This window comes from Oryx dammah, unplaced genomic scaffold (assembly GCF_014754425.2).
Source record: "Oryx dammah isolate SB20612 unplaced genomic scaffold, SCBI_Odam_1.1 HiC_scaffold_16, whole genome shotgun sequence".
Lineage (NCBI taxonomy): Eukaryota > Metazoa > Chordata > Mammalia > Artiodactyla > Bovidae > Oryx > Oryx dammah.
This window is the reverse complement of record NW_024070200.1, coordinates 5,083,465-5,097,112: the sequence shown is the minus strand read 5'-3', so window position 1 is coordinate 5,097,112 and position 13,648 is coordinate 5,083,465. Positions and strand designations below refer to the sequence as shown.

At 43.4% G+C, this 13,648-nt stretch overlaps 1 protein-coding gene across 6 annotated transcripts in view; it reads left to right on the top strand.

Moving 5' to 3' along the window:
* The window catches only part of EML1 (EMAP like 1), a 192,701-nt gene that overhangs the window by 158,682 nt on the left and 20,371 nt on the right, over nt 1-13,648 (top strand). For 3 of the 6 annotated variants that reach the window (XM_040256958.1, XM_040256956.1, XM_040256953.1), the window contains 5 exons: nt 1,290-1,419; nt 6,729-6,878; nt 7,820-7,889; nt 11,280-11,390; nt 12,210-12,305. In XM_040256958.1, coding sequence (XP_040112892.1) covers nt 1,290-1,419; nt 6,729-6,878; nt 7,820-7,889; nt 11,280-11,390; nt 12,210-12,305 — 557 coding nt within the window. Of the gene's footprint in view, nt 1-1,289; nt 1,420-6,728; nt 6,879-7,819; nt 7,890-11,276; nt 11,391-12,209; nt 12,306-13,648 lie in introns of all 6 variants that reach the window. The other 3 variants (XM_040256957.1, XM_040256954.1, XM_040256952.1) reach the window with 1 other exon arrangement.

The window sequence follows — 13,648 nt, the reverse complement described above, 5'->3', positions numbered from 1 at the left end:
TGGGGGCCTCAGGTGGGCTCCTCCCAGTGGAACTGGGCAGGATGGAGCCTAGTGAGGAGCACTCTCACAGGAGCACCACAGAACACAGCAGCTGGCACACTGTGCAAGAGTGAACACATGTTGGTTTTTACTTAAAAGACAGATTTAATATGCAGAGTGAAGAGTGTGTCACATGCATGCATTTAAGACCTGAATTGCACGCACACCATGAAAGTGCAATGGCCTCTCAATTTTTAGGCAATATCGCATGTGGCTTTGTCTGAAAATCCTCAGGAATAAGGCTTACAAAACTAATTTGTGAATGTGGTACTTACAACGTTATAATTATTTTATGACTTCCTTAGCACTTTCCTCTCTGGGCATAATTTTTCTGTTGAGTTATGGTGCAGCCCCAACTGCCCAATTTAAATGCCACTAAGGGGCCCAGTCCTTTGATCTGCAGTGAAGCATCAGAATGCAGTGAGTTCTGAATCCAAACAGAATTCATCAAGAGCTCACAAGACATTTTCTTTGGCCTTATTATATCTTGAAAACTGTAGCCAGAAAACCCTATATTGTTTGTTTTTGTTTAAAGTTCAGGAGTGGCCCCTTGTTGATGTATTAGTAGATTTTACTTTCATCCCTATAATTAAGTTATTTTGTTATAAAAATGTTTGTTCTAGAAAGGTTTATTCCCCAGCTTCTCTCTCTAATGGGTCTTTTGTTCTTTTCTTCTCTATTTCTAGCTTTTCTTTGAGCATTTTCCTTTTTGCATGCATCCCAGCATGTACTTCTGCCGGTTTTGTGCCCTTTACACTTGAATTATCCAATGTGAAAGATACATAAAGACACATTTTTACATTGCACTATAACAAACCAATTTAAATATTGAAAGATATTTTATGAATTTTGATACTGCAACTGTATATCCATTGAACTCAATAAAAAAAAATTTAAGTGGATTTCTTGTGTTAGTTGTAATTTTTTGGGGTGGCATTTTCCCCCTCCTGTTGATAAAGAACCTATAGGCACTAAAATCTCTCATGGAAAATAATTGTTGGAATCTAATTCTTTTCTGCCTATTATAATTTCTCACATTACTTAAGTAAGCAGAATGTCAAAGGCAAACAAGGTGAACATTTTTGTTTCAAACTGTTTATGTTTTAGTTAGTTTTCCCTAGGATTTTAATCAGAAATGACATAAAGGGCAACGTTTCTACTTTTGCATTGAAAGGATGGAGAAAATATAACTTTTTTTCAGGTACCCTAGGCACCAAGGTGTCTTACTGACGTCTTTGTTCTCTTCATAGAAGAAGGATATGTAAAAATGTTTCTTCGTGGACGACCAGTTACCATGTACATGCCCAAAGATCAAGTGGATTCTTACAATTTGGAAGCAAAAGTAGAACTGCCAACCAAGAGACTGAAGCTGGAATGGGTGTATCCTTTAGTCATTAAGTCTGACCTGAAGTCATCAGTTGATGAATGCATTTATTGAAATTAAGTTGTAGAAACCCATAAAACTAAACCATGATGGCAAAAAGTTTTTAAACCCAAAGAAAGAAAGAGGGACTCCCTGGAAGGAAGGACTAGCATTCCGCCTCAACCCAGTAGGGCTTTGGTCAACCTTGGGAATCTTAACTTCAAGTTAACAGTGACTAGGGACTTTCCTGGTAGTCCAGTGGTTAAGACTTTGCCTTCCAATGCAGGGGGTATGGGTTTAATCTGTGATTGAGGAACTAAGATCCCACGTGCCACAGGGTGGGATCTTAACATTGTAAATCAACTATGCTGCTGCTGAGTCGCTTCAGTCGTGTCCGACTCTGTGTGACCCCATAGACGGCAGCCCACCAGGCTCCACCACTCCTGGGATTCTCCAGGGAAGAACACTATCAACTAACTATACATCAATTTAAAAAGGCAAAAAAAAAAAAAACTTAAAAAACAGTGACTAATTGAACATGAGTATGGACTCAGTATTAAATGAAAGGAATACAAAACAATGTATGGCTTCAGTTAAACCGACACGTAGCATCAACATAATACCACTGGAAAAAAGGAAAATGCTCTCACAAAATCCAGGCCACCGAAACCTGAGTCAGCCATATGACTAGCGTTCTTGAAATAAAGCTGCTAGAACCTTCATAATATGAGGCTTGGGAAAGTGAACGAAGTACCAAGGAGGGAATAAAAGGACAAGAAATCAAGAAATAGAGCCTGTGAAAGAGGGTGAAGTGTTGTTTTTTGTTTTGTTTTTTTATTTTACTATTTTGTTTTACTTTAGAAACCCACAGAGGCCACCATCCAGTCCATGAAGACTTTAAGACAAAGAACAAAAATCCTTTCTTCACCCTCAAACAGCTATTTATTGAATACCAGTTTAATGCCAAACCCTGACAACAAATGACATGAAGTTGGTTTAAACTGGAGCTATTGTTATTTCAGTTAGAAGAATTACTGTTTGAAGTTATAAAGTCATATTCCTTGGAAATTTCTTGCAATTATTTCTGTACCTAAATTTCTCAAAACTTTTTTTTTTTTTTTTTCGGATTCAGATGTCGCCAAGTGTTCACCTGTATCTATTTTGCCGTCTGTATTGGCACGTGAAAAGTGACCCCATTCTTCTTTAGGGCACTAATTGTTTGAATTGGTTAAATCAAATCTGAAACACATTATTCAAGACGTAGTTGTTCAACCTGCTCCCAACTCATATTTTAAAAGGTGGGAAACAGTGGAATTTGCAGCAAATAAACGGTGGTTTTTCACATCCAAGTTCGAGTGATGTTTCGCTCTGAAATAGTTTTCAAGCGTTGGAAGCATATATTCTAAAATCTTAACAGGTTATTATCCCTGAGGAGCTGTGGATGGTTAGAACAAGGAGGACCTAAATTTGTTACCTTTTACTGATTGATATATAGATACATGAGCTTCCCTGGTGGGTCAGATGGTAAAAAATCTGCGGGCAATGCAGAAGACCTGGGTTCCATCCCTGAGTCAGGAAGATCCCCTGGAGAAGGGAATGGCAACTCACTCCAATATTCTTTGCCAGAGAATTTTATGGACAGAGGAGCCTGGCAGGCTGCAGTCCATGGGGTCACAGTCGGACACAAGTGAGCAACTAATACTTTCACTTTCCATGGCAGTGAGAGCCCAGAGAGCTAACCACTAGACAACCAGGTGACTTCATGTATACATGTATACTGTTCACACCTTTTACAGGTATTTTTTATAATGTTAAAAAAAATGTTTTAAGTGAAATACATAGCTGCCAGTTTACAATAAGCAGTAAACTCAGAATTGGTTTATAACTTAGACATGAAAGTCATTTACCAGTATCTGCAAGTTTTCTTTTTAAATACTTTAAAATATAAGGAATGTCAAAACTCAACTTTTTTTCTCTTAGAATAGGGTTTATAACCTCACACTGCTTACTATTTGAACCAATATAGCCACTTAACACAGTCAGAGGGTTTTCCAGGTGGTGCTAGTGGTCGAGACCATCCCCATGGAAAAGAAATGCAAAAAAGCAAAATGGCTATCTGAGGAGGCCTTACAAATAGCTGTGAAAAGAAGAGAAGCGAAAAGGAAAGATATAAGCATCTGAATGCAGAGTTCCAAAGAATAGCAAGGAGAGATAAGAAAGCCTTCCTCAGCAATCAATGCAAAGAAATAGAGGAAAACAACAGAAAATTAGATACCGAGAACAGAAAATTAGATACCAAGAAAATTAGATACCAAGGGAACATTTCATGCAAAGATGGGCTCAATAAAGGACTGAAATGGTAATGACCTAACAGAAGCAGAAGATATTAAGAAGAGGTGGCAAGAATACACAGAAGAACTGTACAAAAAAGATCTTCACGACCCAGATAATCACGATGGTGTGATCACTCACCTAGAGCCAGACATCCTAGAATATGAAGTCAAGTGGGCCTTAGAAAGCATCATTACGAACAAAGCTAGTGGAGGTGATGGAATTCCAGTTGAGCTATTTCGAATCCTAAAAGATGATGCTGTGAAAGTGCTGCACTCAATATGCCAGCAAATTTGGAAAACTCAGCAGTGGCCACAGGACTGGAAAAGGTCAGTTTTCATTCCAATCCCAAAGAAAGGCAATGCCAAAGAATGCTCAAACTACCACACAGTTGCGCTCATCTCACACGCTAGTAAAGTAATGCTTAAAATTCTCCAAGCCAGGCTTCAGCAATACATGAACCACGAACTTCCAGATGTTCAAGCTGGTTTTTAGAAAAGCCAGAGGAACCAGAGATCAAATTGCCAACATCCGCTGGATCATCCAAAAAAGCAAGAGAGTTCCAGAAAAACATCTATTTCTGCTTTATTGACTATGCCAAAGCCTTTGACTGTGTGGATCACAATAAACTGTGGAAAATTCTGAGAGAGATGGGAATACCAGACCACCTGACTTGCCTCTTGAGAAACCTATATGCAGGTCAGGAAGCAACAGTTAGAACTGGACATGGAACAACAGACTAATTCCAAATAGGAAAAGGAGTACATCAAGGCTGTATATTGTCACCCTGCTTATTTAACTTCTATGCAGAATACATCATGAGAAACGCTGGCCTGGAAGAAGCACAAGCTGGAATCAAGATTGCCAGGAGAAATATCAATAACCTCAGATATACAGATGACACCACCCTTATGGCAGAAAGTGAAGAGGAACTAAAGAGCCTCTTGATGAAAGTGAAAGAGGAAAGTGAAAAAGTTGGCTTAAAGCTCGACATTCAGAAAACGAAGATCATGGCATCCGGTCCCATCACTTCATGGGAAATAGATGGGGAAACAGTGCAAACAGTGTCAGACTTTATTTTTGGGGGCTCCAAAATCACTGCAGATGGTGATTGCAGCCATGAAGTTAAAAGACGCTTACTCCTTGGAAGAAAAGTTATGACCAACCTAGATAGCATATTCAAAAGCAGAGACGTTACTTTGCCAACAAAGGTCTATCTCGTCAAGGCTACAGTTTTTCCAGTAGTCATGTATGGATGTGAGAGTTGGACTGTGAAGAAGGCTGAGCACCGAAGAATTGATGCTTTTGAACTGTGGTGTTGGAGAAGACTCTTGAGAGTCCCTTGGACTGCAAGGAGATCCAACCAGTCCATTCTGAAGGAGATCAACCCTGGGTGTTCATTGGAAGGACTGATGCTGAAGCTGAAACTCTAATACTTTGGCCACCTCATGCGAAGAGTTGACTCATTGGAAAAGACCCTGATGCTGGGAGGGATTGGGGGCAGGAGGAGAAGGGGACGACAGAGGATGAGATGGCTGGATGGCATCACCGACTCGATGCACATGAGTTTGGGTGAGCTCCTGCTGGTCGCAAGGAGTCGAACAGAACTGGGCAACTGAACTGAACTGAACTGAGTGGTAAAGAATCCACCTGCCAATGCAGGAGACGCCAGAGACTTGGGTTTGATCTCTGGGTCAGGATGATCCACTGGAGTAGGAAATGGCAAAATCCCACAGGCAGAGGAGCCTGGTGGGCTACAGTCCATGTGGTTGCAAAGAGTCGGACACAACTGAGCACGCCTGCACGGACACGACACTGTCAGACATGTTTTGTTTTCCAAACAAGCTACAGAAGCCACTGACCACAATAGGATTCAAGTAATCTCCCCGCCATGATTCTAGAACCAGGCTGAGCCTCTCTCCTTCTGCCTCAGCGTGACGGCAGTTTCAAGTCCCCGGTAGCAGGTGTGTGCCTCAGGATGACGATAACGTGGAGAGTTCAAAGGTGACAAGACTCAGTGGCCCTGTTCTTCCTTTCAATTCCAGTTCCAGAAGCAAGCCCTTAGCTTTAAAAGTTAGATTCAAGACGGCAAGTGGACACATTCTAGACTGTGGTCATGGTTCAGCAGGTCTCAGCAAGCAGTGGGGTGACAGAATAAATGGTACGCAAGAGAGGCAGCAGAAAGGAAAGAGAAAAAAATGAGCAGAGTAGCCCAGCATTCTTGGGGGATTAGTGTCTAGTCACCCTTCAGGTGACTTTGATTCTAGAGTCAGGATAGTACCTCTAACAGAATGTTATGGTCACCGGCCTTTCAGGAAACCAGCTTGGGAAAAATTTAAACCCCACCTAAGTGTGAGGAAAACGCATCCATATAAGATTTCAACAGCTCAGCAAAGCAGTGTAGGCCTGGCCACGGATTTCCTGGATCCATGACTGATGCGCCAGACTGAGGAGTTCACTTCCTAGTTATTACACAAGGGTTGGATCCACTTCCTGTTAGCAGGAGGACAGCAAATCACCATGTTTCATCCAGCTGAATCGAACCCAGGTCCCCCGCATCGCAGGCGGATTCTTTACCAGCTGAGCTACCAGGGAAGCCCAAGAATCCTGGAGTGGGTAGCCTGTCCCTTCTCCAGTGGATCTTCCCGACCCAGAAATCAAACCGGGGTCTCCCTCATTGCAGGCGGATTCTTTACCAGCTGAGCTACCAGGTCATATTATAATACATACTTTCAAAAAACCCACACCTTTGTATTGTTTAAAAAATATCAGTAATTACCACTACATCAGTTACCATTTGCAACTTTATTGCCTGCCTATTGAGGGGGTCTGATGTATTGAATATTTGGCACGGATTATTTCAAATTTAGTCTTCTTTAAATTAGTGAAATTGATGGTACAGTCACATAGAAATGTAGTCCCTGTGCCAGCGGAAGAAAGCTGATGTTTTGTTAGCTCCTAAAAGAAGGCAAGTTTTATCTTGACGTACACGAAGCTACGGGTACAGGGGTCGAGACTGCCGTAATAACCTGTACTTGCTCCCGACGGGCGAGACTGTCTATTTCATCGCGTCGGTGGTTGTGCTGTACAACGTGGAGGAGCAGCTTCAGAGGCATTACGCGGGCCATAATGACGACGTGAAGTGGTGAGTCCTCAAAATCGATGCCTGTGCCTGTGCCTGTGCGAAAGGTATTGGCAGAAAGGGTTCCATGATGGATAGAACTACAGAGAAGCAGAGAGAGCTGAGAAAACGGGGTCTTTGAGAACAGCTCTTGTTTGTGCTCTGGGCTGTCTTCTGGCTCCCTGGCGCTCTAAGACCCATTCTTTGGTTTTCTATTCTCGTGACACATTGTCTTAAACAACCGTGTTACGTAAACAAATAGCTCCCACACACCCCTATCTGGAGGTCTTCTCGTGCTAATGGCTTCTAATTCGGGTGTGCAGTTTTTAATAAAAATGTTTTGCCTCTTGTTTCTGGCTGGATCTGCTATTCCTATAATTCATTTATACCTTTGGTAATGATTTTATATATCTTGGAAAGATGGGTGGATGAGTAGATGGGTTTATGTTATTTCTATTTGTCCTAAGTCCCTGATCAGTTATAAAAATCCTGTTGAAAAAAAGATGATGTCTTTGCTGTTTGATGGACTCAAAATGAATTCTTAATAATGACTCTACACTAATTATGCAATTCTGAGATCTACGTGGTATTTCCCAGTCAGGGGATGCTTTTCCCTTGAGTTTGGTAATTCCCTATAGGTAAAGAAATGAAGATGAAATGGAATATGTACCAACTGTCTAAGGTCTTTGGAAGCTCAGAGAATTTATCAAGAGTGTGTAAGAAGTTGGACACTATATATTTCTCACATTTAAATTTTTGACCAGAGTATATTTGATCAAGGGAAAAGTGAAACTTACCTTTAAAAGAGTAGATGTTTTGTGTTTTCTTCTTCTTCTTTTTTTTTTTTTTTTGCAGTCTGAACGTTTAATCAATATAGACACATTATTAATATAGGTAAATGAAATTATGAAAACTTGAGTTTGGACTTACCTAAGAACAGATGTTTTATGAAGATCTCTTTTTAGCCTTGCAGTTCACCCCGATAGGGTCACAATAGCCACGGGACAAGTTGCAGGCACGTCCAAGGATGGAAAAGTGAGTGAACTTTTCATGTTTTTGTAATGAACTGGTAACACAAAATGATTTTTTGGAAAATATTTTGCAGATGAATAAGCCTACTTAGATATAATGTCTGTGAGCGTGCATGCTCAGTTGCTTCAGTCCTGTCCAACTCTTTGCAACCCCACGGACTGTAGCCCACCAGGCTCCTCTGTCCGTGGGATTCTCCAGGCAAGAGGACTGGAGTGGGTGGCCATTCCCTCCCCCAGGGGATCTTCCCGACCCAGAGAGTGAACCCAGGTCTCCTGCATCTCCCACATTGCCAGGTGGGCTCTTTACCACTAGCACCACCACCTGGGAAGCTCAAATTTGAATTTAATCCCTCAATTTGAATTTTTATTGCAAATGAAAATTCTTACACTGACCTTAAAATAAAAAAAAAAACCTTGAGTTCATGTTCAGTTCAGCTAATTTTTAAATAGCATTGCTCTTGCCTAAGGAGTCATTAATTCTTCCGATACTTATTTACTCACGTGCTAAACATTAACATGTTAAGTTAAAATCCTGAGAAATAATCATTTGACTGTGGGGCATTTTGCCTCTTCAGTGAGTGAGTCCCTTGTTATCATGACTTTAATACATGGAGTTTGTGTCTATGTGTCATCCACAAGGGCTGCTGGAAGGATTTTTGCAAAATTTTATAAGCAAAGACTTCAGTTTTTATTTTAAGGAATCAGAGAAGGAGCTAGTGGAATTTGGCAAATACAGCAATTCAAAACTGGCTTCCACTTATTTACCACAATCTGTGGTCATTGTTATGTTTTATCCAAAACATCCAGTAACTTTTCTGATGTCTGCTTTTGTATAGTCTATCAATGCACAATGTATAATCTGAAACTAATTACATTAAGTATTTCCATTTTTATCATGAGTGCTACCATTTTCCAGAAAGTATTTTAATAACATCAAAATTTAAATATTTATGCTATTTTCCATTAAAATCCTACACTTGAAAGGAGGTAACAGGAACAATGGAAATCAGACTGCTATTCTGTAAGCACACAGGGGAGAGTCTTCTTTGTTTTTTTTTTTTTTTTTAATGTTAAATGACCTTTAAAAGTTATTCGAGATCAATAGTAAATCCTTTGTTCCTCCCTCTAGTGGATGAACTGTGTATTCCAGTTTCTGGCCTTGAAATGGAATCAGAACCTTAGAGCCCTCTGAATAGCTGAGCTATTCCTTTCCATTTACAAGTGAAGTCCAGAGAGGCCAAGTGACTGTCTGCGAACATCCAGCTGCTTAGAGACAAATCCAGGCTAGAACCCAGTTCCCTGTCCGTTGTACAAAGCTAGTCCTTTTTTTGATAAATCTGCTGGTGATTCTGTGATGCTTTCTTCTATCAAGGAAGAGAAAAATTCGCACAGCTGAGAAAGTTTTGCACTAATCATAACCATTCTAAGTTTGTATTTGTGTATTATCAATTTCCTGTGGGGCTCAAGAATGTGAAGTTCTTAATACCACTGGTGGTAGTCATCATGATGAATTTAAACATGCTTACCCCTTAATGGCAATACAAACTTTAAAAGAATAACCCTTACATGAGACTCCATTTTCTTTATCATTTTTCAGTTTTAAAATTCAGATGCTTTAGATATACAAATGGGAATATCAGTTCCTGTGGGACAGTTATCAAGAATCGACTGTTCAAAGTTTGAAACTTGGTATCAGTTGCTCATTTGTGTCTGACTCTGCAGCCCCATGGACTATAGCCTGCCAGCCTCCTCTGTCCATGGAATTCTCCAGGCAAGAATACTGGAGTGGGTTGCCATTCCCTTCTCCAGGGGATCTTCCCCACCCAGGGATCGAACCCGGGTCTCCTGCATTGCAGGCAGATTCTTTACTATCTGGTCCACCAGAGAAGCCCCTAAAACTTGGTAGACCTCCCCTACAGCTAAATTGGCCACAGGAGCCATGACCTCCGGAAGATATTCAGTTCAGTTCAGTTCAGTCGCTCAGCCGTGTCCGACTGTTTGTGACCCCATGAACCTCAGTATGCCAGGCCTCCCTGTCCATCACCAACTCCCGGAGTTTACCCAAACTCATGTCCATTGAGTCGGTGATACCATCTAACCATCTCATCCTCTCTCGTCCCCTTCTCCTCCTGCCTTCAATCTTTCCCAACATCAGGGTCTTTTCAAATGAGTCAGCTCTTCGCATCAGGTAGCAAAAATATTGGAGTTTCAGCTTCAACATCAGTCCTTCCAATGAACACCCAGGACTGATTTTCCTTTAGGATCGACTGGTTGGATCTCCTTGCAGTCCAAGGGACTCTCAAGAGTCTTCTCCAATACCACAGTTCAAAAGCACCAATTCTTTGGCGCTCAGCTTTCTTTATAGTCCAACTCTCACATCCATACATGACCACTGGAAAAACCATAGTCTTGACTAGACAGACCTTTGTTGACAAAGTAATGCCTGCTTTTAATATGCTGTCTAGGTTGATCATAACTTTCCTTCCAAAGAGTAAGCATCTTTTAATTTCATGGCTGCAATCACCATCTGCACTGATTTTGGAGCCCCCCCCAAAAAAGTCAGCCACTGTTTTCACTGTTTCCCCATCTATTTCCCATGAAGTGATGGGACCAGATGCCATATTCTTCGTTTTCTGAATGTTGAGCTTTAAGCCAACTTTTTCACTCTCCTCTTTCACTTTCATCAAGAGGCTCTTTAGTTCTTCTTCACTTTCTGCCATAAGGGTGGTGTCATCTGCATATCTGAGGTTATTGATATTTCTCCCGGCAATCTTGATTCCAGCTTGTGCTTCATCCAGCCCAGCATTTCTCATGGTGTACTCTGCATAGAAGTTAAATAAGCAAGGTGACAATATACAGCGTTGACGTACTCCTTTCCCTATTTTGGAACCAGTGTGTTGTTCCATGTCCAATTCTAACTGTTGCTTCCTGACCTGCATACAGGCTTCTCAAGAGGCAGGTCACATGGTCTGGTATTCCCATCTCTTTCAGAATTTTCCACAGTTTATTGTGAGATATTGGGAACATATTATTTATTGTAAAAACACAGAGTCTTAAGTGCATTAAAAAAAAACACTTTGGGGACTTCCTTGGTGGCCCCATGGTTAAGACTGTACTGCCAATGCAGGGAGCATGCGTTCAGTCCCTGGTCAGGGAACTAAGATCCCACAGGCCGTGTGGTATAGCCAAAAAAAAAAAAAAATTACTTTAATATTTTGCATGTAAATGTCAAACTGATTTGAAATGAAGCCTTACAAAATAAAAGGATAAAACAGAGACCTGGGGGAAAATAGCATTAAAAAAAAGACTTTTGACAAAGTAGAAGTAGCGTCAATACAAAGGTACGTTTGTAGACCCAGCACGATGAGTGACGCAGCCTTTTCTTCCGAAGCAGCAGTTACCTCCACATGTGCGCATCTGGGATTCCGTGACGTTGAATACGCTGCATGTCATCGGAATCGGGTTTTTCGACCGGGCCGTCACCTGTATCGCATTCTCAAAATCTGTAAGTGTGAACCCTGTGGGTCTTGCAGCTTTGTCCACACAGGGAGGAGAGACTCAGCTCAAGGTTGAAGAGGGAGAGGTTAACACGCCCGTACCTGCCCAGGTGTGTGTCCAGATCTGAACTCTGAAACCTCCCGCTTGCCAGGCCCCCTCAGTCAGAGGGAGCACATGCTTGGTCCCACACGCTCCCAGTCAGGCGTTTCCATGGTGATGAGAAGAGGCCCTGCTGCCGCACTGTCTCAGGCTCACAGAACAGTCTTGCCTCCCCTGGCCTTGAATTTCCCCTGCCTGTCTGTGCCATCCCCACCCAGTGCCTGGCCATAAGCAGGGGCTGGAGGGGCCTCGTGGTCCCCAGGCTTCTCCAGGATGAACCGCCCTTTGAAGCACTAGTTCAGCCAATCAGAAAAACGTACGTGTTCACATCAGTATGCCTTGTGCCTCGTCCCCAGCACCTGTGCCCTCATACAACCTTACGATAACCAGCCCCGTGCCCTGTGCCCTGTGCCCTGGAGCTGCAGACACTTTTCTCCTCCAGTGCGAGAGCCCTGCAGCCCCTGGGAGGCTAGGTCTAATGGAAGCGGTACTGAAGTCCCCCCAGACAGCTCCCTCCTGCTCCTGTGCCTGTTAACCCCCACATTCCCCTGTCCCCACCATCTGTCTGCCCAAATCCTAAGCAGATCTCAGCAGTGATGGGTAAATACACTTTAATAAAGATGTAGCCGACTGGTGATTAAAAATAAAATTACGTTCCTTTTTAATCACGCTCAGTCTGGTTTATTCTCAAGTGTAGTCTTCCTGTGAATACCTCCTTTTTTCCTAGAATGGAGGCAGCAACCTCTGTGCAGTGGATGACTCCAACGACCACGTGCTGTCCGTGTGGGACTGGCAGAAGGAAGAGAGGCTGGCGGATGTCAAGGTCTGTGAGCACGCCTGCTGCGGGGCTGCCTCGTCCACTTCCCGCGTGGAGCCGTCTCCCCTGAACCGTGGGCTCTGTCGCCGCCGCAGCCCCCTGCAGGACCCCTTCTCGAGAAGCCCTCGGGCCCCGCCCCTCTCCCCTTATTCCCAAGCCCTGGTGGGCTTCCTGCTTCTCTTCACAGCGTCTGTAAGGATTTCGCGTCCACCACCCTTTACAGCCACCACCCTTTTAATTCGCTCCATCACTCCGGTGGTCACTTTCTCCCTCCCTTACTTGCTCCTGTTCTTTCCATCATCCACAAATACCGAGGTCCCCTTTCACGCACGTGTTAAGGAAGTACTGGCGGGGTGGTGACAAGTGAGATGTGCCTGCTGCCCAGGCAGAGGGCCAGGCAGGGATCTGGGGATCAGGGAAGCTTGTCCAGAGCTGAGTGGACTCAGGAAGGGGGAGCGAGATCTTGGTCCTCCCAGTGGGGTTTTTCCTGCAGGGGGGGCCATTGAACTTCCCAACATGTCAGTGAGGTTTCCTTAAGCTCTCTCATGCTTTCCTCCTGTTAAAACCATGATTGGGTCTATTTTTATAGAAATGACTTCAGATTTCTCACCCTGGCATCCATTAGTCTTAGATCACCTTACTGACCTAACCATAGGACTACCATTGGGTCGCCTGAGCTACCTGACATTAAGAGCTCCAGTGGATTACCTGGCTTACATAGCTTTCTCTCGTGTGTGTGTGGAATGCAGACGGTATCCTAGCAAGGCATGAGCATACCTGTTTTTATACTATCACTGTGCCTTCTGTGTTTTGCTCAAGTATTTCTGTTCTTGCTGTGTCTTTAGGTTGGAAGTGATCAGAGCAAGTTATAGTCTAGGTTTAGGAATGTGTAACTGAATTATCAACGAGAAGGAGCAGTCAGGGTGAGATTCATGGGAACAGGGTGCCAGTCATGAAAACCGATAGCAGGATGAAGGTGGTAAAGTGATAGCCAAAGAACCAGCTCCCCTTCTGGACGCCAGGCTCGGTCACCAAGCCACCAGCAGAGTTCTGGGGATCAGAACCAGGCAAACTGGGCAACCAAAGTGGGCCAGGAGTGGTGGAGCTGAATGTAACCCAGGTTCCGGGGCCCTTCCCATCACTCGATGAGGATGAGACTTGCAGTGCTTAAGTCCCAGCCTCTCCTTCAGCCAGAGCATGGCTGTGTGCCTGCTCCATGCCAGGTCCCGAGAGTCCCCGTGCAGAAGGAGGCTCTGTGGTCCTGTCCGCAGGGCTCAGTGGGGGAAACAGACAGGGAGAGGTGTCGGCACACACAGACGCAAGTTTAGTGACTAGAGAAGGTGAATTCG